Source organism: Chlamydomonas reinhardtii, chromosome 10 (assembly GCF_000002595.2).
Source record: "Chlamydomonas reinhardtii strain CC-503 cw92 mt+ chromosome 10, whole genome shotgun sequence".
Lineage (NCBI taxonomy): Eukaryota > Viridiplantae > Chlorophyta > Chlorophyceae > Chlamydomonadales > Chlamydomonadaceae > Chlamydomonas > Chlamydomonas reinhardtii.
The window spans coordinates 2,585,915-2,608,006 of record NC_057013.1 but is presented as its reverse complement, the minus strand read 5'-3'; the positions used below and the strand labels follow the sequence as shown (position 1 = coordinate 2,608,006).

The following is a 22,092-nucleotide window of genomic DNA, read 5'->3' as shown; positions in this document are numbered from 1 at the left end:
TAACCTCTGTGTCAATTCAAGCGTGCCTTACAAACATAGTGGAGTCCTCCACTTCGTGGATTTCTTGGAATTGGCCGCCATCAGGCAGACCATGGGCCGGCCCCAGGCAGACGGAACAGCCCGAGTCCCCAAACCCCAGCCGCCGATTGCCTTGCCACCATTTGCAACACCCCTGCCACGAAACTTCAAATCCTGCCCTAACGATGGATTGGTGGAGCAGTCTGGGCGATCAGCCCCTGCCTTCTTGGTCGGGCCCCACGGGCGCCAAGCAGGACGGCGGCGGCAGCACGCGCGGCTGCGGCCTGGTGGGCTCGATGCGACTGCACCGAGCAGTAAACCTGAGGGACAGCGGTCTGGTCGAGCGGCTGGTGGTCGGCGAGGGCCTGGACGTGAACGAGGTGGAGGCGGCCGGCAACACGCCGCTGCATAACGCGGGTGAGGGCGGGCTGGTGGGGGTGCGGGCCTGGTCGCAGGGAGAACTGAGAGGCAACTGGGGCTGCACGCTACGCTTGAGCGCGTCTGGAGGCGTGCTTGTGGCAAGTCATTTGGCGGCCCTGTGGTCCTGACACCCACGCAGCCTGGTCGGGTTGGGAGGAGGGCGTACAGCAGCTGCTCCGACTGGGAGCCAAAGTGAACGCCAGCAACAATGCCGGCGACCGGCCCTGGCACTGGGCCCGCAACATGGGGCACACTGGCGTCATGGCAATCCTGGAGCAGGTGGGTGCGGGCCGGGGGTCGGTGGCTGCTGGGAATAATGCAAGTACCGTATTGCCCGTACGTATTGCCGTGCGGGGCTGCTCGGCGGGCGATGATGGGCGAGGTCAACGCTTTCGCTGCCAGGGTAGCGCGTGCGTTAAATGAGGGCTTGCCTCCTCGGGGAGCGGCGAGCGAGAAAGAACCACTCGGGCGGGAGATTGGGTGTTTCTGGGGGTGCTAGTCATTTTTGGGTCCCTAGATGCTGTGGGCGGCTGAGAACGCGGTTTGTTCGGGTCCTCCGCACCAGCGGCGGCGGCGGCTTGCCCGGGAAGCAAGCCCTGCCGTTAGTTAGGCTGCTTGCATACACCGCTTGGCCGTGCACCGGGCACAGGCGCGTTGTAACCGTGCCGGCCCTTGTCCTGCGCACGCGCCCTCGTCATACCCAACCTATGCACCATGGACGTAGAATCACCCTGCGCCGGTCCCTCTTCCCCTACCTACCCGCGGCCTGCGTGCTGCATGCAGCACGGGGCGGTGAAGGAGCGGGGCAAGGTGTTGGTACAGGAGCACGTGCCCAAGGTCAAGGTATGTGCCAAATGATGTGTGCAGGCCGCCGGCCGTCTGGGCCGCTGGGATGCCACGGAAGATGCGTGTGACGGCGGTGACTGGTGCCACTGCAGGCCATGCATACGGCATACGTGCGTGCGGGGCTCAGTTGTGCTCTGGGTTTTGCGCGTGTGGCTGCCTACGTGACCTACATGCCAAGTCGCCACCCTATGCCCACCATCCGTTCAAAGCGTTAGCTTGCCACTCCACGGCGGCATGCATGCATTTGACCTGTGCACAGGACTTCTACTCCAAGTCCTGCTGGTCGCACCACCCGCTGCCGTACGCGGACTTTGTGGCGGCCAAGCGAGCGGAGGTCAAGGCGCAGGAGGCCGCGTCGAAGAGCGCGCTGCGCAGCAGTGCACCGTAGCGGGATGCCGGCACAGCGCCACAGCAGAGCCACTCCTCGTTAATAAACGTGCCGGTTAAAGTTATGCGACTGCTGATTTGCGGTTCTCATTGGACGAGATGCTGAGCATACGTTGCGCGATGGTGGCAAGTGATGATGTTTGGTAAGGTGAGGGATGCAGCAGAGCCCAGGAATTCCAGATTACAGGCCACCCAGAAGCCCACCCGAACATGACGAGCGGTAGATAAGTACGGCAGCAGCCGGCGACTCCAAAGCATCCTGCCCGCCTCCGTACGCAGTTATTATTTGTTGTGCCTAGAGACGGACGCATTATGGGCGTGACCTGACCTTGACGTGGTGTCGGACCCTCCGCATACTCCGCACGTCACCATGTATAACCGCGCTTGCGCGACACCATCGCCACGTGCACGCAACCTCAAGCGATAAGACCTAGGACACCATGTAAGCACACTTGCAGCCAGAATACAGGACACAATGGAAAAGGGCCTTCCCCTGCAATGCCAGTATGTGGCGGGGCCAAACAAACCGGGCCGCCGACAATAATAAGGCACCGCGGCTAGCTAGCTCCACGGTGTACAAGATTACAGCCCCATACGATTCATGAAGCAAGCAGTGCCAAATGTCCGAAGGCATCCAAGGTATATGTCCATCCAAGCCGAACCCAATGTCGTGTACGCACAAGTCCTTGCCACGGCGCATGGCGCGCAGAAGCCGTAGGCGACCAACAAAGCATACTGTTTAGACGGGGGGCCATCCGCACCCATTAGGCGGGCGCCACACAACCCGACCCCCCACGCCGACCCCCCCTGGCACATGCAATGCGCTCGTAGGCATATGTGACATTACTAGGGTCTCGACCTCCATTCAGACAGTACATTAAGATCAGACAACAGTAGCGTTGCCGTTTATGCTGTTTCTCACATACTAAGCTAGCCCTTTCAAACCTGTGCGATACAGGCCTCATCAACATTCAAGCTTATGCGGCGGCACGCACGCAGTGTTCTGGGACTGCGCGCAGGGGTGGCTGCGCTGATGCAAGCCCACCCTCCTCAGCAATCCAGGAATGGCTGAAGCACAACTACTGAGGTAACCCACGGATCCGCCAGGGCGAAGCGGGCCTCAGGAAGCATCCTCAAAACGCAATTCAGGACCAAGAACTGCTCCGTGCTTACTTGCCACGCGTTGAGTGCTAGCAAGTCAGCCACACCCTACTGAAGCACAGCACTCAAGCACGTGCACTAACCAGGCGAGGCAGCTCTCATCACGCCACAAAATCGAACCTGAACGGCACGCACACGCACAACAAAGCCCAAGTTTGCGGACGGATGGTGGCTGGGTTGGTGCGAGTATGCAACTGGACATTGAGATGAAGTAAGTGCCCGCGAAAACAGCGCTTTCCAAGAACAGAATAGGAGAGACCCCTTCGCAGGGCGCGTGTGCGTGTGTTTCAAGGGTGGGGGTTCTATTATTTATTGATCCAAAGTGTGCATGCATTGCTGCAACATTTCAATTGCCGCAACATTTCAATCCATGCTTTCTTGCATGCGTTGTTCATAGCAACCGCTGAATAGCCCTATCCTGTCAAGTGTCAACAATGTCGTGATTGACCCTACCAGACCCAGACCCAACATTCCATTGCTGCGAATTACTGCGGCGGGCAGCCAGCTGGTCAGCACCATGTATGCTTGGCCAGCAGCCCTCGATGTACATGCAGCACCGAGCACGAGCTTCAAAACAAACGCCCTCGCGCGGCCAGCACTCATCCATACCAGCAGGTTGTGCGAAGCCACCGCTGTCAATCCAAGTGCATCCGTTCTTTGTCAGCTTTGTTCCTCCCTCATTATGTAAACACGAACATACGGATCGCTGGGACCCTGAAAAAGCAGCGCAGCGCAGGGCTAGGCTAGGCTTGATGCCTACCTCACGCCAGCCCGCGCCAGCAACCGCTTCCAGCGGAGCGGATGTTTTCCCCCGTTCTGTGCTCACCCTCAGGCCCTTTCATTCCCATACAAGAAACGGCAATGCCCTCCTGACAGCTGGCTGCGTAACATGCGCTGCACATGCATTTATATATAATACATGATTAAAACACATCCCGTAACATGAGCACTCACATACGGTAATCACATGACGGCCCATGCATATGTTATGGGGCACTTGTAGAAGAAGTGTTCCAGATGCGAGCAAGATTCGCTGGCCGTGCAGGTACGGGCGTCAGTTTCTCTTCAACTCTTATTGCACCTATCCCCATCCATGGACAGCTTTAATCGCATGCTGCACATATACTACCTTTGCTTCCATCGCCATTTCGTTCACCAGTCGTCACTTGCCACTGAAGAAGATGAGTCCATTAGCAGTGCCTCCAGCCGCCGCGTCTCGCGCTCCTGCCGCTGCAACACCACTAGATCCCGCGCTGCCGCCGCCTGCTCCGTCGCCGCCGTCAGCGCCACCAGCACCTCCGCCAGGCACGGCCGCTCTTTAGGCTCCGGCGAGGTGCAGCGCTCAATGAGTTCGGTGATGCAGGCCAGCGCCAGGGGCTGCGTGCACGTGATGCGCATGTCTCCGGTGGCCGCGCCCACAGCCACACATACTGCAAAGCGCAAACACGGGAAAGGCAAGTTCAAAGTCTCGCTCCTGGCAATCAAGCAAGGACCCCACGCACGTCACCACGTGCAACCTCTCAGCCATCCACCCAGCAGCAGCCAGCAGTGCACTCACCAGCGCTCATGCCGGCCCAGGGCGCCTCGCCGTAGGCCATCTCGTGCATGATCGCTCCCAGGGCGTACACTGCATGCACCCGGCGGCAACAACAGAGCCAGGTGATGACGCACTGATCAAAGCACACAGGCATAATACGGTCGGGCGGTCAGGTTCTATCACACCTCCGGCTGTAGTGCTGTGTTGCGGAAATGGTGGTCTATCATCATCTGCTAGCTAGTCCATGTCCTGAAAGGATAACGTAGCACAACACCATACACCGTATACCGCATACAGCACAAGGTTCCCGTGCTCACCATCGGCCGCGGTGGACGGCGGGCTGGTCGGGTCCGTCAGCCGCTCCGGCGCCAGGCAGTGCACGTCGCGCCACAGCCCCACCTGCACCTGCTGTAGCCGAGTGATGGAGGTGGCCGAGTGCAACAGGTAGCCGCTGGGGTGGCCGCCCGCGGCTGCTGCTGCTGCTGCTGGCGCTGGCGGCGGCGGTCCGATTCCGGTGGCACTTCCGCCACCGGTGCCGATGACAGCACTGCCGCTAGCGCCAGGCAGCTGAAGGCAGCTGGGCAGGGCGCGCACGCTGCCGCTCCAGCCGGCGAAGCTGCCAGCAGCGGCGCCAGGGCTGCCGGTCAACAGGTTGGCGCTTAGGAGGCCAACATGTGCAGCCGACTCAGCAGCAGGTCCGGCGGCGCCCTCCGCCCGGCCGACAGCCACGACTGCGGCCAGAGAGACGGTCTGCGCGCGGGTTCTACCGCCACGGCCCATGGGCGACGCGCCCGGTAACGCGAGCCAGCCTGCGCCGCTGCCGGCAGCCGCTGCAGGGGCGCTGCTGGCAGCCATTCCCGCGGCAGCAGCTCCCGAAGGAGGGCCCTGCAGAGCCGCAATGTAGGGCGCGGCGGGCGACGAGCCGCCGTCCAGGGTGTCCTCTGCTGACGCCATCCGTAGGTGTGAAGTGCTGCCTGCTGCTGCGGGCGGCGCGGGCTCCACCACCGCCGTGGCGGCAGCCGTTGTGAGACGACCGTACCCCACGAGCTTCGCCACATAGCCACGTGTGTCAGTCAGGCAGGCCTCGGTCGCCGCTGCGGCTTCACCAGCGGCCGCCGACTCCCGGTCGCTGCTGGCAGCTGCCACACCCGTCACTCCGCCTGGCCCGGGCCGCCTGCGCTTGGATCCAGTGGCCGCCGCTGCCGGCGCGCAGCGGTGCAGCAGCACGTTGCGTGGGGCAAGGTCGCCGTGCGGCACACCCAACGACTCGTGCAGGTGCTGCAGTCCCCGCGCCACCTCCGTCGCCGTCAGCAAGAACTTATCCAGCCGCGCCGCGAGCTGAGCGTTGCTGAACACCCTCTCTGGATCCAGTGACACTTTGCAGCCGCCGCCGCCGCCGCCACCACCGCCACCCCACACGCCGGCACTCGCGGCTGCTGGTCTGCCCGGGGCCATTCCTACGCCCGGCGGAGAGCAGGCGTCCGACAGGCCCGCAAGTGAGCACTGGTAGGCACCGCGCTTAGCCTCTTCCTGGAGTGTGCCGCCGTCACACAGCTCTGTGAGCGTCAGCGTTACAAAGCCGATCTGGAGACGCTGTTGCTGTTGCTGCTGTGGCGCAGGCGTAGGCGGTGCCGCCAGTGGGTCTGGTGCGCCTGCTGGCGGCGAGGCCGCAGCAGGCGCGGCGCCGCCCGGGCCTGCCATGGCATGGAGTCGCGTTTGCGACTGCTGAGGCGGGTACGAGTCCATGGGCACTCCGCAAGACGCCACTGCAGGCGGCGGCGCCGACTGGAGGGATGTCGCTGCTGAGGCCAGGAATGCAGACGCAGCAGCGCCCGCGAGGGGTAACGCGTGGGCGCTGCGGTTGTCGCTGGCGCGCAGTGCATCCACGACGGCTGGCAGGCGCATTGTGGGTCCCCGCAGCAAGTCACGCAGCCGGCCGCCGGTAACCGTGTGGTGACCGTCGCCGCCACTCAGGGCCCCCGAGCTTCCGTCCTCGCCGCCTCCAGCAACCCCGTCGTCACTGCTGCGGTGCTGGCCCGAGGAGGCGCCACCGGTGGCGTCGCGAAGCACGCCGCCAGCAGCTATCGCAGCAGAGCCAAGCTGCGCCTCATGTGAACGCGGAGCAGCGGCACCGCTGCCGACTGCCGCGGGTCCCGCGGCAGCAAAGCTAGCACAGCTCAGCAGGGACCCCACCCGGAAGCGCGCGAGGCTGCGCGAGTTGGGGACTCCGGCGGGGGCGCCGCGCACCGCCTCCGCCTGCTGCAGTGCGCGAGTCGCCAGCATCGCGTCCGGGTCCAGACCCCAGGCGTCGTCGGCAGCTTCCAGCGCAATGCTCATAGCTGTGGCCAGGAGCGCGTCAGACGCGGCCGTGGCCGCGATGGCGGCCGAGCTGGCTGTCGCGTACGCGTACCCGCCAGTGCTGGCCAGCCTCTGCATGACATGTGACTGAGGATGGGACGCGGAACAGGAGAGCAGCAGACCACCGGCGGTGCTTCCGCCAATGGTGCCGCCCCTGCCACTATTGCTGGCGTGCGCAGCGCTTGCAAGGGCGTGATGGCGCGTGCCCGAGATGGACGTGGGGGTCAGGGGCGCCGGGCCGCCTGTGGTCCGGGTGTCGGCCGGCGGCGGTGCGGCGGAGCCGAAGGCTGCGAGGGCTGCGACCGGCATCAACCTGCCAGTGCATACGGAGGCGAGCACGCTGGCGGCGCCGGCGGGCGAACGCGCAGGCGGCACTTGCGCGAGGAAACAGGAAGTAGAGGAGGGCGGCTGGGGAGCGGCCTCTGCTGCTGGGGGAGGTGCATCCAACACATGCGCAGGCAGCGCAATCACGTGGACCTGTGCGTGCGCGGGAAGCAAGGATTCGTGATGCAATATACACAAGCTGCTGCTGTAAGGAATGTGCTTATTACCACCGTGCCGGTAGTGTGTCAAGGCCGGAGCCATGCATGTGTAGACCACCCGCACAGGGTAGCTGCAGCGCGCGTGGCCATCCAAAAGGCACCTGCCATATGTAAGGCACCATGAATGCGAGTGCTGGCAGTGATCGTGGGCACTGCTCACCTGCTCTAGCGTGGCCACGTTGGGGTGACGGGGCAGCGCGCATCCAGCCTCAGCGTGCGTCGCCGCTGCCGCCTGCAGCAACAGCTTCTGGGACAGCAGCTGCTCAGGCAGACCTCGCTCAAAGCGGGCCACGAACGTCGCATCGGAAGATGGGGCGCGGCCTGGGGAGCCAGCAGGCGGGTCGTAGTGTTGGTAGCGTGAGCTGACTGGGAACGGTAAACAGCCCTCAGACACACACAAAAACACACATTCCCCTTGCCTGCCGGGCTCTGTGCACACACACACACACACACACACACACACAAACACACACACACACACACACACACACACACACACACACACACACACAGCAGCCACGAAGGTCGCACCGCATCGCATACACGCCCCTTCCTTGCGCTCTCCAACACGAACCCACCTAGCAGCAGCGCGGCCCCGGGCCGGATGTGAAGCACGCGGAGGTCGGTCACGACGCCCCGGACCTGCGCCAGGTTCATGAGGCGGCCCACCGCCTGCCGCTGGTCGCCGGTAAAGCCAGCGCCCCCGTAAGCGCCGCCGCTCCCGAGGTAGTACTGCGGCAACCCAGCAGTCGCGTGGGCTTGTGGGCTGTGGTTTGGCGTTGTGTCCGTGGCGTCCCCGTGTGCACTGCCGACTGGCAACGTCGGCACCGCTGCGGCCAGCGCAGCAGCCGCGCTGCAGCCAGGCAGCCGATCAGAAGCAGTACCGGAAGCAGCATTACTGCTGTGCGGCTGCAGCGCCGCAGCCGCCAAGGGCGACAGAGCGCCGTCCGCCACCACTGCCACCGGCCTACAAGGCTGGCGCTGACACTGCTGATGTGGTTGCTGCTGCTGCTGTCGCGGCGGCGGATGCGCAGGCGGCGGCTGCACCGGCTGCGGTGGCGATGCTGCTTGCTGGCCTTGCATGCCGACAGCAGCGCTTGCCTCAGCATTTGCCTCACAGCCGGCGCTGGCGGCATTGCCACCGCCACGCATGGTCGTGCTGGCGCCAGCGGGCGGGTGCTGCAGCAGCAAGGCCGCGCTGCGCTGGATATCCACTGTCAGGTCCTCCGTGTTCAGTGCACACGCCAGGTCTGCTGCTGCGCACACGCCCGCAGCAACAAACTCCGACTCGCCACCTGCGCCATCAACGCTTGCATGCCCGCCACGCACACGCATGGGCCTCTGCGCTTGGCTGTTCATGCGCATTGCTCCCACAGCCGCTACAGCCCCAGCCGCTGGTGGAGCTGTAGCAGCTGTCGCGGTTTCTGCGGCAGCAGTGATGCCGCCGGTCGTGTCCAACGCACCGCCGGCCAGTGCGTCGGTGGCTGCTTCGCTGAAACTGCACAGGCCAGGTGTGTTGTCTGGCTGACCCACATCAGCAATGCGGGCGTCGTCGCCCCGCCTGTCGCTGCCGGCCCCGCCTGCCGCGGCCGACTGCGCCTGCTGCTGTTGCTGGGGTTGCTCAGCGGACGGCGTCTCGTTGGAGCCACCATTGGCAGGCTCCAGTATCACCGTGCGTATTACCGCCATGGTAAGTGCGCTGCTGTGCGAACTCCTTGGCGTGTCTGCCCCGGCGGTCGGGGCGCCCAAGGTCGCGCCAGCATCCATCCTGCCGAGTCACGAGGGTAAGGAGGCCGGGATGAATAAGGGGTGGCTGGAAACCGTCGGAGCAGGTGAAGCGCGGCCGGGTGCACAAGGGATCTACCTGCTGCCCCCTATACCAAAGTCAAGTCAAGTGCACCAGCGCACAGCAACTCACGATCCCTCGATGGAAAAGCTGCGGAGGAGGTGCGCCGCCGTCTGGATGACTAAACCGGGTCTGACGGGGCACACGGGCATGCTGTAACTGGCTGCGCCATTATGGTTGTCATCTACGTGTTCCATCTGCATGGGTGACACGCGCTCCACAGCCCCAGACCGATCCTGGTCCGCCGCGGCGTGGGCCCGTGGTGTCGGTGTCCCTTGTTGTGGCAGCATCTCGGGCGCTGAGCCGGATGCCGCTCCTTGTGCCGAGTTATAAGCCGATAACACATTCTTGATGGAAACTGTAGCTCCGTTTGCAACGCTGGGCCCGGAAAGTACGAAATCCGGAGCCACGGGGGACAATGTCGGAGCGCAATCTCTCACGCCACGGACTCTGGCACCAGTTTCCGACCCTTTCGCCGCAGAGTTACCGTCAGAGCTTTCAGGCTGACGACAAGAAAGGCAATTTAAGAGAAACGCCATTGATGGCCCCCTTGGCCCTCAGCGGCGCTGCTACTGTAAATGATGCATCATTTTGCCTCCACGCTGCCTTCAGCGGGTTCGGCGGAGTTGCAACCCACGAGATTCACAGGGACCGTTGTTGTCAAGTATCCGTTCATTGGAATTGCCCATCTAGAGGGCTGAATGAACAAACGTACCTTAGAGGTTGTAGACATATGCGACACTTACACTATTAGCAGGCACTTTAAAGCGTCGTCACGAGCACGATCACCTCCGGAGCTGGCTCATCGCCCATACGTCCGAGTTTAGGCTCGAGACTGACGCCTCCTTGCAAAAATCGCATAGTTAAATACCCGCAAGTGTTGCCCTTGCCAGGACTCCTCACCCGCATGCTTCACCTATACCTTCCCTCCGTGCCTGTGAAGTGCACTTGTGCGGAGAAATGCCATCCCGCCCAACATTTTGTTCCCGCGCCCGGATTTCCTCGGGCCCGTATTGGGACGATGTCCGAAGAGGCGCGCGAGATGGCGGCCAACGGCGAGGGCATGTGGGCGAAGGAGCGGGCGGCCGCCACGCAGCATGAAATGGCGGCTAATGGCGAGCGAGGGCATGTGGGCGCCAGAGCCGAAGGAGCTGGCGGCCGCCGCGCTGCGTGCCCGGGCAACGCCGGCGGGCCGCAGCTGCAGCGGGGGGGTGGGGGTGCAAGAAGACGTTCACGGTATGGGTGGGCACGCGCGGTTACCTGTGCCGGGACTGCCACAACAGGCGCCGGGTCTCCGCCAAGAAGCAGGCGCCAGCAGCGGCGGGGCGGGGCCCACGGCAGCTCCCTAGCTTCGCCGGTGCCATCCAGTAGTATGGTAGGCAGGCACAGGTTCCGGGTTCGAGTGCAGGTTCGGGCTTAGTAGGTGCGGCTTCGGGCTTAGTAGCTGCGGCTTCGGGCTTAGTAGGTACGGCTTCGGGCTTAGTAGGTGCGGCTTCGGGCTTAGTAGGTGCGGCTTCGGGCTTAGTAGCTGCGGCTTCGGGCTTAGTAGGTGCGGCTTCGGGCTTAGTAGATGCGGCTTCGGGTTCACGGGGTCAGGTTGGCACGTTCTGTGTAGGGCATCAGTTGGTTTCAACCCGGTGCAGGTCTTGGGTACAGGGTCAGGGGCGGGGTCAAGCCGCCTACCACAAACCTTGTCCATCCATATTTATGCAAGTACTGGACTGGCTCAGTCTTGCCAGGTCTTGCTTAGGGCATGTGATTCCTGCCTGATGCCTCCCCTGATGCCAACTTCTTACCAGGCCGCGGTGCTCTACATCGTGGGGCTGTGGCATGCTGCGGCTAGGCCTTGACTCCATCGACTTCGACACATGGCGTCATGCCCGAGACACGTGTTGTATGGTAGACAAGATACCGATGTTGGTTTTCCTCGCATGGGAAAAGTGGGCTGCGCCCACGCCACGTCTCTAGTCTGAGGCCGCAAGCGTCTACCTCATCTCCCGGACATAGCCGGGGTCGGTTCGTACAGGCACGGCCCGCCATGCGTCCAGCCACGTCCCGCTGCCAAGCAAAATCACAGCCAGCAATCAACCAAACAGCAGGAGCTCCCCACACTCCCCACTGCTGCCGTGCTGCGGCCTACCTGGTCGCTTCTCGCGCCGCCCGAGTTTTCCCTGCCGCCTTATTGAATTGTGGAAGCAGATGTACGGTAGAAAAGGTCGGCATTCCACATCATAGATGCACGGTTGAGGTGGTGGCGGCAGTCAGTCTGGTATGGCCTGGTTTCCCTCTGGTGCCCGGGTGCCCCTGCTCTGGTGCAGGGCGCCCTTGCATCCTAACAACACTCCCACTCGTAAACATACCTGGGCCACGAGTCTTATCCGCCAAGCCTGCGTCGCATACTAAAGGACGTGAAATGGTGGCGCTTTAACCGTTCCACGGCAGCGTCATGGACCGTCATGGACATGGGTTCGAGTCCATGCGGCATTTCGACGTCAGCCCCCCGCCCCCGCCGGCCGGCCGCACGTCCATGCGGCATGTGTGAGTGTAACGGCTTTACCGCTGACAGGGGCCAGCGCCATCGTTGCTGCCACTCTGCCCACTGATTTTAGTGTGTTGGCTTCGCGTCAGGCCTGTCTGACTAATTGCCCTCAAGTGCAAGGCATGGCACATTCTCGCCTTCTCTGTCACGGACCCCACGGACCGCGACAGCCGCCTTGCCGGCCTCCTGCGCTGACGCCAGCTGCAAGCCAGCGGCAGCGGCCACGCCCGTAGTGGCCGCCTTGGCGTCAGCAGCCGCCGACGATGTTTTGCAGCATGGACACCGCGCCGGTAACCAGCCAAGGCAAACTCTTGCCAGCCGTGCCCACGCTAGTCGCTCACGGCTTATCCAACGGCGGGCAACGTGAGAGTAGCATGTCACTGTCATGGTCACATGTATGTACAGCAGGGCGGAAAGGAGGCGGAAAGTGTCAATGTGTGCCTGCAGGCTGCGGTTGTGGGCGCGTGTCGATAACGTTGCGCCGATCAGCTAACATGGGCCTAAGGCTTGCATCTGTCAAGGGCAGATACGCGCCCAGGGCGTGCAGGGCCCCGCCTTCTACGGCCACAGAGCGTCCCGAGTCCGAGTGGGTTCAAAACCGAGACCTTCGTAACGTTTCCGCGAGCAGCATCTTTGGCAGGATGGTTGCCATCCCTCCCGCCCATTACGCTCAAGTCCACTCAGTCATGACTCGCCCAGCGAACAGGCGGTGTATGACCAGCTGAAGATAGCGGAAGGTCGTGTCACCTGGATGTTAATTGGAGCAAAAAGTGTGTGCAGCTGGCGCTTGCGGCCTGCCGTCGACGGGTGCTCGGACGCGTGTCGACGTCCCGGGCGCCAACCTGTGCGCAACAGCTCAAAATAAAACTCTTATGACGAGTCAGGTGGACCTGGCAACATGTTTACTGTTGAATGTCACGCTTTTAGAACCATGAGCGGCAAAACCCGGGATCACTTCACGCCTCGCCTCGCTGTGTAGCCTCAATGTAGCCGGTCGAACTACAGTACAACGTATGCATCCTTTTTATATATAAATTGCTTGGAAACTCCACAGCTAGCACTGACAAAGCGTTGTCTCGACCTCCCGAGCACCCAGCTTAAGTGGTCGGGTCATTAATCAAATGGAGTAGGTTTGGCTTATACATCTTGTACAGAGAGCCGCTGCTTGGGACCTCAGTGACAGAAGCAGTGCTCCGCCATGGCGGAGCAAACTGGCGCAGATTCTGCTGCTGCAGCCGAGCAGCTGGCTCTACTACTTTCCAGTGCAAACCTGGGGAGCGAGGGAGGAACAAACGGAGCCTGGCTGACACAGACCGACATCCTTACCACGGACAACCTCGACTTTGAGGGCGTCTTAAATGGCGGAGGCGGTCGTCAGGGCAAGGCTGGTATCAGCCAGCAGCAGCGCGAGGCGGACCCTTTCCTTGACTCGGCACAGGAACTGGAAAGCGTGTACAGCTCGCACATGTCGTCCGCGCAGGATATCATGTCGTCTATGCACAGCCAGGAACCCAATCTGTTCCTCAGCACCGACCCGAACAACATTAACGCGGCGGGAGGACATGGGGACGGCCCATGCGACCCGGCGCCTCGCTCCCTGTCGGCTAGCCTGGCCCATGACGCAATCGGGGAAGCTGGAACATCGGCGGGTGCTTCACATCGATCCGGAGGACCAAACGCACGGGACGGCGCCCAGGCATCGCCGCGCAAAGCACAGCGCGGTCAGGGGTATAGGCGACTGTGGCAGCAGGTCACCAAGGTGTCTAAAGGGCAGAAGCTTCAGGACAACCTTGGCCTGGCGTTCTCCGACATGACGGTGAGGGTCCGGGACGTGTTTTGGCGGTTCCAGGTCATGGGTTGGGTCCACGGCTGCACTCCTGAGGAGCGCTGCTCGTGGCCGCATCCCTCCGCCACCCGCACGCTCGCCACATGCTGCCTAGCACCATCTCACGTGCTTTCAGCCGCGGCGCCGTGGCTGACAGTATCGTAATGGGAAAGGGAAAGGAAAGGGGCCGCACAATGCTTGTTCTCGGCAGCTGACAGCGCCCCATTTGCTTTCCCTCACCCCGGACCATCTGCGCCTCAGGTGGAGGACCTGCTTAAGATCGTGCTGAAGCTAGCGCCACAGGTGAGTGCCAACATCGCTTTCCTGGCCGTTTTCAGTGTCCGCGTCCCACACCTGCTGCTGCTGCTGCTGCTGCTGCCGTGAGCCACTCTGCCGCCGCTGAGAGCGCCTCCACCGGCATTACACCAAGACCTGGCACCGCCAGCTTACCAACCCACATCCCGCTGCACCCGATCCAACAACCATGCTCGCCGTGCCCGCCTGTCCCGCCACAGGAGTCGGCGGTGGAGGCGATCAAGCAGGGCCTGGTCTACCTGGACAGCAGCGCCACGGCGGCGCTGCTCAAGGAGCTGGCCAAGCAGGGCTACCTCAAGCGCGCGGTGGAGATCTTCGACTGGCTGCGCAGCCTCGCGCCCGGCGATGAGCTGTCCAGCCTGTGCGACCTGTGAGTGGCGCCGTGTGGTTGGCGGCGTGGGTCGGGCTTGGGACATGTCGCAGGTGGCGGGACAGATGTGCGCGCGGGCGGCAGGGGTGGTGTGGCGGACGCGGTAGCTGATGTCGGGGTGGCGGGCACGGTAGATGACGCCTAAATAGGATTGGGGAAGTCAATGACAAACTCACGAAAGCCGAAACTCAGAATCCAGCATCAGCCCTTGGATCGGTGAGGATGTGCGGGATGGTGTTGGCAATGAAGTTGGGGGGACGATAGAGCAGCCCGAGCGCGGCTACTGAGACGGGAATGCTGAATCGAAGTGTTAGGGCCCGGGGGCAGAAAGGCTCTGACTGGAGCCGGATGGTTGGAGTCGGAGGGCAAGGGTGATCGCGAGGGCTGGGTGCAAAGGCCGCCCACGGAAGCGAGGTCGAGCACGATTTCAACCATGCGTTCGGGACCAAGTGGGAGGCCACTGGACACGACAAGAATGCAGAGGGAGTTGCGGGGTAAGCCCGTACGATCCCGGACTTCACTCCTGCTGCCGGCTACTTACGCCGCCGCTCGCCCTGCGCTCGCCCCCCATCCTTACACCTGTACAGGTACACCTACACGACCATGATCAGCCAGTGCGGCTCGCACCAGCAGCTGCGGCGCGCGCTGGAGCTGGTGGCGGAGATGCGCAGCCGCGGCATCGACTGCAACGTGCACACGTACAGCGCGCTGATGAACGTGTGCATCAAGGCCAACGAGCTGGACCTGGCGCAGGATGTGTACAAGCAGATGCTGGAGGAGGGCTGCAGCCCCAACCTGGTGCGTGGGGTGTGGGGCGTGGTTGGAGACTGCGGGTCGTGTGCGCATATGGGTTGGGGGTGCAAGGGTGCGGACCGTGGTCGGAGGGGGCTGGTGGCGAGAGGCGGATGCGAGGAGCAGGTGGTGAGCCTACGTCGACTTGAATGCGGACGTCTGACCCCATGGGCGGCTATTTGGAGATCTGGACCAGTTGGGCCGTCCACAACCCAGCGCGAGGCTGGGATAGTTAGGAGGCAGCGGTGTCGAGCGAGCCGCTCCTGGTCCTCCACAACAGAATTCCGTATCTGAGGTCTAGGGACATGGAGCACTTCAGGCCTGACGTGTACCCTGTCTGCCACTGCTGCATCTGGCTGCCCCCGCCGCGCAGGTTACGTACAACATCCTCATAGACGTGTACGTCAAGCGCTGCCAGTGGGAGGAGGCGGTCAGGGTGCTGGACACGCTGGAGAAGCAGGTGAGGGAAGCGAGCAAGCGAAAAACAACGGAACGGCGTCGGCTTGCTGTGGCATTGGTCCGGTCGGTCTTGCTGGCTGGCGGCTCTGAAAGTAGGGCCACTGGCCGCCCAGCACTCTTGCTTAACTAATCCACAACGCCGAGGCTCTAACATAAACTGTCTCGCGCCCCTACACCCTCCTCGCGTCTCTTCACCCTTCATTGTGCAGGGCATCCAGGCCGAGGTGCGCACCTACAACACCGTTATCTCCGCCTGCAACAAGTCGGGCCAGCCCGAGCAGGCGCTCAAGGTGTACGAGAAGATGCTGGCGGCGGGCGTCAAGCCCTCCGCCACTACCTACACAGCGCTCATCAGCGCCTACGGCAAGAAGGGGCAGGTGGAGAAGGCGCTGGACATTTTCCGGGACATGATCCGGCGCGGCTGTGAGCGCAACGTCATCACCTACAGCTCGCTGATCAGCGCCTGCGAGAAGGCGGGCCGATGGGAGATGGCGCTGGAGCTGTTCAGCAAGATGCACAAAGAGAACTGCAAGCCCAACGTGGTGACGTACAACTCGCTCATCGCGGCCTGCTCGCACGGTGCGAGGACGAGGGGCTTGTGCATGATGCTGTCAGAATCCAGTCATCCGCATGGTCCGCTACCCGGTGCTCGGGTCCATTGCAGTTCCGCACAGATGCTACCTTGCATCCACTCATTTCCTTTGGCAGCTACTCGTCAGTCATTTCGTGTTCCGGGCTCGTCGCGCTCCCCTCCATCCCCTATCGCGCTGTCACTGCCCTCTAGTCTTCCTGCACACTCACGCACGCTTCACTCGCGCCCTGTCCAAACCCCACAGGTGGCCACTGGGAGAAGGCGTCGGAGCTCTTCGAGCAGATGCAGACGCAGGGCTGCAAGCCCGACTCCATCACCTACTGCGGCCTCATCACCGCCTACGAGCGCGGCGGCCAATGGCGGCGCGCGCTCAAGGCTTTTGAGCAGATGCAGTCGCAAGGCTGCCACCCCGACGCCGCGGTGTTCAACAGCCTGATGGAGGTGCTGTGGCAGAGCGGCGTGCTGCTGGCACAGGCTAAGGCGCTGCAGCTGTGGACGCTGGCCAACCGCAGCGGGCACTTCAGGTGCGGCCCGCGGGGCGGCTTGTGGGGGCGGAGCGGAGTTGGGAAGCGGAGCAAAGAGTGATGATTGATTGTAATGAACCGCTGAGGAGAGAAGGGAGGCTGGGCGGGCGGGTCGGATTGTGTAAATTGTTCCAGGCCGACGTTCCCATTTCGCCTGGTCCCTTTGCGAACCCTATGCGCAGGATCTACACCAACAGCAAGCAGGACAGCAACGTGCTGCAGTACAGCACTGTGGCCTTCACCAGCGGCGCGGCAGTGGTCACGGTGGTGCGCTGGGTGTCGGAGCTCAAGTGAGTGGCGCGGGCTGGCAGGCCGCAGGGCTGGGGAGGGCGCCGCCTGCCCTTCGGGGGGCCGAGACAACAGCGCCGTGGCTTCCCACAGTTACGGTACCTCTGAACACTCACCAGAGCAATCCCGGCCACCTCACCTCTCTTACCTGGCAAGCCCACTCGCGCACCTACCCGCGCCCCTTTTGACCACAGGAACAAGCTGCTGAAGGACGGCGCGGGCTTCTTCCGCGACAAGGTGGTGTTCACGTTGCACAAGTCCAAGCAGAACCGCAGCGAGCAGCCGTCAGCGCGCATCTTCGAGGCCGTGTCCCTGCTGCTGGCCGGCAATGCGTCGCCCTTCGCGATGCACCTGTTCGACCAGACCATCACGCTGGAGGCGGCCTCGCCGCAGCTGACCGCCTGGCTGCGCTCCGCCGCCTTCAACGACTTCGTGCACATCCAGCAGAGCCAGCAGCTCAAGCGCATCAGCCTGGACCTGCTGCTCTCCGAGGACGTCGCCATCGCGGCGCGCTGCATCGAGGCCTTCAGCGCCGTCAAGCGCTACGAGCAGGTGTTCAGCATCAACCCCGCGCTCTGCAACCAGGCGCTGCTAGCGCAGCGCCCGCAGATCGTGGCGCTGGCGCTCAAGTACGGCGCCGCGTTCGGCCTCAAGGACGACACCATCTACGACGCCCTGCAGCTGTTTGACCGCGTGTCCTGCTCCGGCGGGCACATCAACGTGGCGGCCTGGCCGCTCATGCTGTGCAGCTGTCTGCTGCTGGCGGCGCGGCAGGTGGAGGCGCCGGCCATGTGGCCGCCGCTGGAGCAGGTGACGCTGCTGACGGGCTTCGGCACGGACGTGATGGTCGCCATGGAGCGCAACGTGCTGCTGTGGCTGGGGCACGACATCTCCACCATCAGCCCCATGCGCGTCATCCAGCTCTACCTGGAGCGCCTGGGCCACTACCTGCCCGACTTCAAGGGCATTGACCGCATTACCAAGGACCTGCAGACGCTGGTCCTCAAGGTGGCGTGCAGCCCGGTGGTGGGCCTGCGGCCCAGCCTGGTGGGCGCGGCGGCGCTGGTGGTGGTGCGCCGCGCGCGAGGCATGGTGCCGGCCTGGCCAAGCGTGCTGCAGACCATGACGGACTACGCGTCCAACGACGGCGAGCTGGCGGCGTGCGTGATGCACATGGAGGCGCTCATGCAGCAGTAGCTGGGGGGCGGGGGCATCCGGTGAGCCGTGGGGCGGCCGAGCTGACCTGCGCGTGCCGCGTCGGTATTGGGTGGGTGGATGGGTGCTGGTTGAACGAAACCGGATTTGGCACGGGAGCCGAAGTGATCCCGACAGGGTGAGAGGCTGCCATTGGGGAAGAGTCCACCGTGCCACGCCCGAGGACTTATGCCCGCCCAGCGCACCTGGCTTGGATGGTCCATGATGGGTAATGGAGGAGGCAAAGCGGGTGCAGCGCGACAGTCATTCAGCAGCACGTTGTTAACCAAGGATGACTCGTGAGATGGGCTGGTCGAGGGCAAAGGACGGTGACTGCATCTGGAGAAGGATGAAATACTTGAATGGGGAATGCTCTATTAATATGGGAATAAGGCCTGGCCCTGGCCGCATCAATACAGGGAAGGCCGGCTAGTGGGTGCAGTTACAGTACCAGAAAGTGTGCAGCACCGGCGGTATGCAGCGGTGTGGTGCGATATGGGCGGTGAACCCCGTGCATAAAGATCACAGGCTGCTGCTATGCATGCGGTGCTCAGCAGCTGTGTGATTTGCGGGTACCACCTTTAAACAGAGAGACGAGTATTGGGTTTGGTGGTTTACGACATGCTTTCACGCCGCGCTGCGGAGGAACGCACGTCAACTCCCGCACGCTCTTCCTGCATTGATCGCAAGTGAGTACAAGCAAAGTCCGCTATGTCACCTATGTGTGGCCGCAGAAATGGCAGAGTGCGCGAGGGCGGTGCGGTGCATGGTGTGATACTGGCAATTTGCAACATGAATACTGACAACATGGCCCGGTCGTTCCGCCGGGTACCATTCGTGCCGGCCGGCGACGATGGCTGTACAGCGGTTGTCGGTCGGGGCTCTGAGGCTGTACGGACGTGTGCGGGGTCTCGGGAGTGTTTGGCCGGATGCACGGACGGCGCCCAGCAACTGGGCAATCAAGGAAGCATGGCTGCATGATTGAGGTACGTAAAGTAGACGGTTGCGGCTTGGTCTGACTGCCGCGCGTTGCTGGGAGCAGGGGTACGGGAGCGGGATGTAGTGAGCAAATGTGAGCTGTGGGGCAATGAAGCACGTAACTGACAAGAAAGGTGGTTTTCCCTCGCACGTAACTGAGAACACACCATCCATGCGGGTGCATTTCTTGAGTCACAGGGAAAGCTCCTCATGATAAGGATGGGGCTGATATACTCGCTGCGTAGAAAGGATTCACGCCGGTTCATGAATTCGTGCTCTAGTTGGCTGGCTGGCATTTGCAGGTGTAGTCAAGTGTGTGTGTGTGTGGGGGGGGGGGGGGTTGCGCTGTCGGGGTTTGCTATTGTTCCATTATCTTATATGCATAATGCTTAGAGGGAGGGAGGATGGCTGTTACGTCGTGGGAAGTCCCCCGTCGTGCAACAAATACTTTCAGAAGCGTGCCATCATACGGAAGGTACACGTCATGAAAGCAATGCGGTTCAACGCCGTTTGGGCCTTTGGCGGAGGCAATGTGTGAAGCCAAGAGCAGGTGTGCAAGCTCTTCATATTCAAACATATGCGCTAACATTCAGGCCATGTAAATGCAATCCGAACTCTTCGCTTCCCAGCGCGTGCTTTCAAGCCAATCTGGGGGGCTGGGGGGCAGAGGTGGCGGGGGCCGCCAGGTCGGTGCAGTTGCCCAGCGTGCCAACCCGGTGACATGGACTTTCTTAACCCTTTACATTTTACTAAGCATAAACACAAACGTAATTCTAGTACTAAAAGCCCATTGAACGCGTGATAACAGGCCAATATGAGTGAATTGGAAGAACTTGTCGGCTTCCTTGACAATTCTAGACCAGAGGTATGATGCAGCAACAGGTTTTAAGCCATCGCGCTATGTGAACAAACAAATGCTTCCTCGGCCGGCGCCGCAGGTTCGGTCCACGGCGGCAGAGATTGTTTCTGGGCTTACTGCGTCACCCGATGGTATAGAAAAGCTGAAATCGCTGCAGCGCCCGCTGGTCACCAAGCTGTTCCGGTCCGTGGGACTCGGGGGGGATGCATCCCGCAAGTGCCTGGTCGCGCTAGTGAACCTGTCACAAGACCCATCCCTGGCGGACCTGATGCTGGAGCTAAATGTCGTCAATCGCGTGATGGAGCTGGTTCGGGAGGGCTCCTCGCCCCACGTCGACCTGCTGGTGAGCCTCCTGTGCTGTGGGGCGTGCCGTGTGGGCGCGTGCAATACGGGGGCATGCGCAAGAGCATACGGGCGTCACAAGCAGTAGTCCGGGCTTTGCGCGACCCACAAGTAGCCCAACCGTCAAGTAGTCCAAGAGACACGCGCAACGCGCTCTGCCCGTGCCCGCCCTCAAACCTGCATCCCTGCAGACCAGCGTTCTGGCCAACGTCACCATCAGCGAGGGCGGCTCCCGGCAGTTGCTGCAGATCGGCCAGGGCAACATGGAGGGACTCCACATGTGAGTCTGGCACGAAGGGGTGTGCGCCGCATGCAGGGTGACGCAGCGGCTGAGTCCTAGCTCCCACCAGGCTCTCGCTGGTCCGCACCCCACCGCCAAACAACCTCACACAAACAATACCTTGAACTAACTCTTTGGGGCCTACACCGACCGTTCGTCATGCGTTGTCACACAGGGCGGTGCTGCTGAAGAAGTTTGTGGTGGGCGGCATCACGCTCAGCCCGGGCGAGTCGGACCCGTACGAGCACGTGGCGTCCGTGCTGACTAACGTGACGCGACTCAAGGAGGGTCGCCAGCTGCTGCTGCAGCCAGGGCGGGGGCTGCTGGCGGCGCTGGTGTCGCAGCTGCAGTCGTGGAACGCGCTGCGGCGGCTGGGAGCCTCGGGGGCGATCAAGAACTGCATCATGTCGGCCGAGGTGCGCGTGGCGGGCAGCAGCCTGCCGCGATAGGGATCGGTGTCCCTGCCCCTATCTGTTCGATGTTACCTGACCCTGACACCTTCCTTCAATGTGGATTCAATAATTATCAGGACGATGGTACGCTGGACGCGGTGCTGGATGATAAGTCGTTGCTGCCGCACATGCTGCGGCCCATCAACGGCCAGGAGCCGCTGGAGAAGGAGGACACGTGAGTGGCCCCGCCCCGCCCCAACTTCACCCCGCGCCACCCCGCCAATTTGGATAGGAAATGCTGCAATACACTGCGATGCGCCCAAGCAAACCAACCTTTACCGTTTCTACGTCGATGCACCCTATGTGGATGCAGGGTGCGCGAGTGCATGGCTGAGGCGGTGCTGATGCTGGCGGGCACAGAGCGGGGGAGAGACGCGCTGTGGGAGGCCGGCGCGCCTGAGGCCCTGCGGAAAGGGTGAGCAGGAGGGGTCGAAAACGCGGGCACTTGGCAGGGTCGGCCACGTAAAGCGGGAGGTATGCCACACGTGAAGTTGCCTGGGTGGATTGCAATGGCGCTGAACGGTAGGCTCGCGTCCTGGCGCTTGCTGAATCTGGTGCGTGTTAGGCAGTCACGACCGCTGCGCCTCCATTGTTGACACTCCGGCACCTCCCGCTCCTGCAGTTACGAGGACGAGGCGCACGCAGGCGTTTGCGTGGCAATGGAGCGGACAGCGGAGATCTTCCTGTCCCACAGCACCATTGACAGCGGCATGAGCGCGCCCGTTGTGGGCGCTTCGTCGGCGGCTCGGCAGGAGCACGAGACGGGAGCAGCGCGGCAGGCTCAGGTGCAGATTGAGGAGGAGAAGGAGTAGCTGCCGCTGGCAGCGTGTGCATGGACCAGTTTTGGGTTGGGTGCGGGTGTCTTCTTGGTGGGTGTGTCTGTCGGTTGTGGCAGGGGTGCTTGGGTGAAGAGACTGTACAAAGGATGATGAGGATGCGCATACAAGGGCGGCGCGCACAGCCGGTGGCGAGTTTAGGCGAGGTGGGTCTGCAGCCTGCGGCGACTGACCCCGCCTGCTCGCCAGGAGCGTGCTGGGTTTGGATCCGGCCACTTGGCACGTCTTGTGCGCCGTCGGCGCGTATTATCGGTCAGTTTGTAATCAAATTTGTGCATCGCGACGAACCAGTATCGGGATGGAGTAATCGCTGCGTTTCCGGTTTCGACGGT

General features: G+C 62.4%; 4 protein-coding genes across 4 annotated transcripts; 3 read left to right on the top strand and 1 right to left on the bottom strand.

The window, feature by feature from the left end:
- Positions 1-45: 45 nt before the first annotated feature.
- Positions 46-1,831, top strand: CHLRE_10g437250v5 (uncharacterized protein). The gene is made up of 4 exons (XM_001690341.2): positions 46-435; positions 578-717; positions 1,222-1,281; positions 1,544-1,831. Exons 1-4 carry the CDS (start codon positions 204-206, stop codon positions 1,670-1,672), a joined length of 561 nt encoding a protein of 186 aa, XP_001690393.1. The 5' UTR covers positions 46-203; the 3' UTR covers positions 1,673-1,831.
- A 9-nt stretch (positions 1,832-1,840) lies between these two features.
- CHLRE_10g437201v5 (uncharacterized protein) lies at positions 1,841-9,835 on the bottom strand. The gene is made up of 6 exons (XM_001690528.3): positions 9,188-9,835; positions 7,848-9,037; positions 7,430-7,590; positions 4,687-7,204; positions 4,391-4,459; positions 1,841-4,262 (listed from the first exon to the last, which is right to left on the bottom strand). The coding sequence occupies exons 1-6, from the start codon at positions 9,403-9,405 to the stop codon at positions 3,985-3,987; spliced, it is 4,434 nt and encodes a 1,477-aa protein (XP_001690580.2). The 5' UTR covers positions 9,406-9,835; the 3' UTR covers positions 1,841-3,984.
- A 2,700-nt stretch (positions 9,836-12,535) lies between these two features.
- Positions 12,536-19,605, top strand: CHLRE_10g437150v5 (uncharacterized protein). The gene is made up of 9 exons (XM_043066738.1): positions 12,536-13,470; positions 13,741-13,782; positions 13,995-14,164; positions 14,752-14,962; positions 15,330-15,416; positions 15,625-15,994; positions 16,252-16,531; positions 16,714-16,821; positions 17,014-19,605. The coding sequence occupies exons 1-9, from the start codon at positions 12,853-12,855 to the stop codon at positions 18,014-18,016; spliced, it is 2,889 nt and encodes a 962-aa protein (XP_042920135.1). The 5' UTR covers positions 12,536-12,852; the 3' UTR covers positions 18,017-19,605.
- A 162-nt stretch (positions 19,606-19,767) lies between these two features.
- Positions 19,768-22,036, top strand: CHLRE_10g437100v5 (uncharacterized protein). The gene is made up of 7 exons (XM_001690343.2): positions 19,768-19,856; positions 19,930-20,193; positions 20,384-20,472; positions 20,648-20,888; positions 21,002-21,099; positions 21,238-21,339; positions 21,547-22,036. Exons 1-7 carry the CDS (start codon positions 19,806-19,808, stop codon positions 21,734-21,736), a joined length of 1,035 nt encoding a protein of 344 aa, XP_001690395.1. The 5' UTR covers positions 19,768-19,805; the 3' UTR covers positions 21,737-22,036.
- The last annotated feature ends 56 nt before the right edge of the window (positions 22,037-22,092 follow it).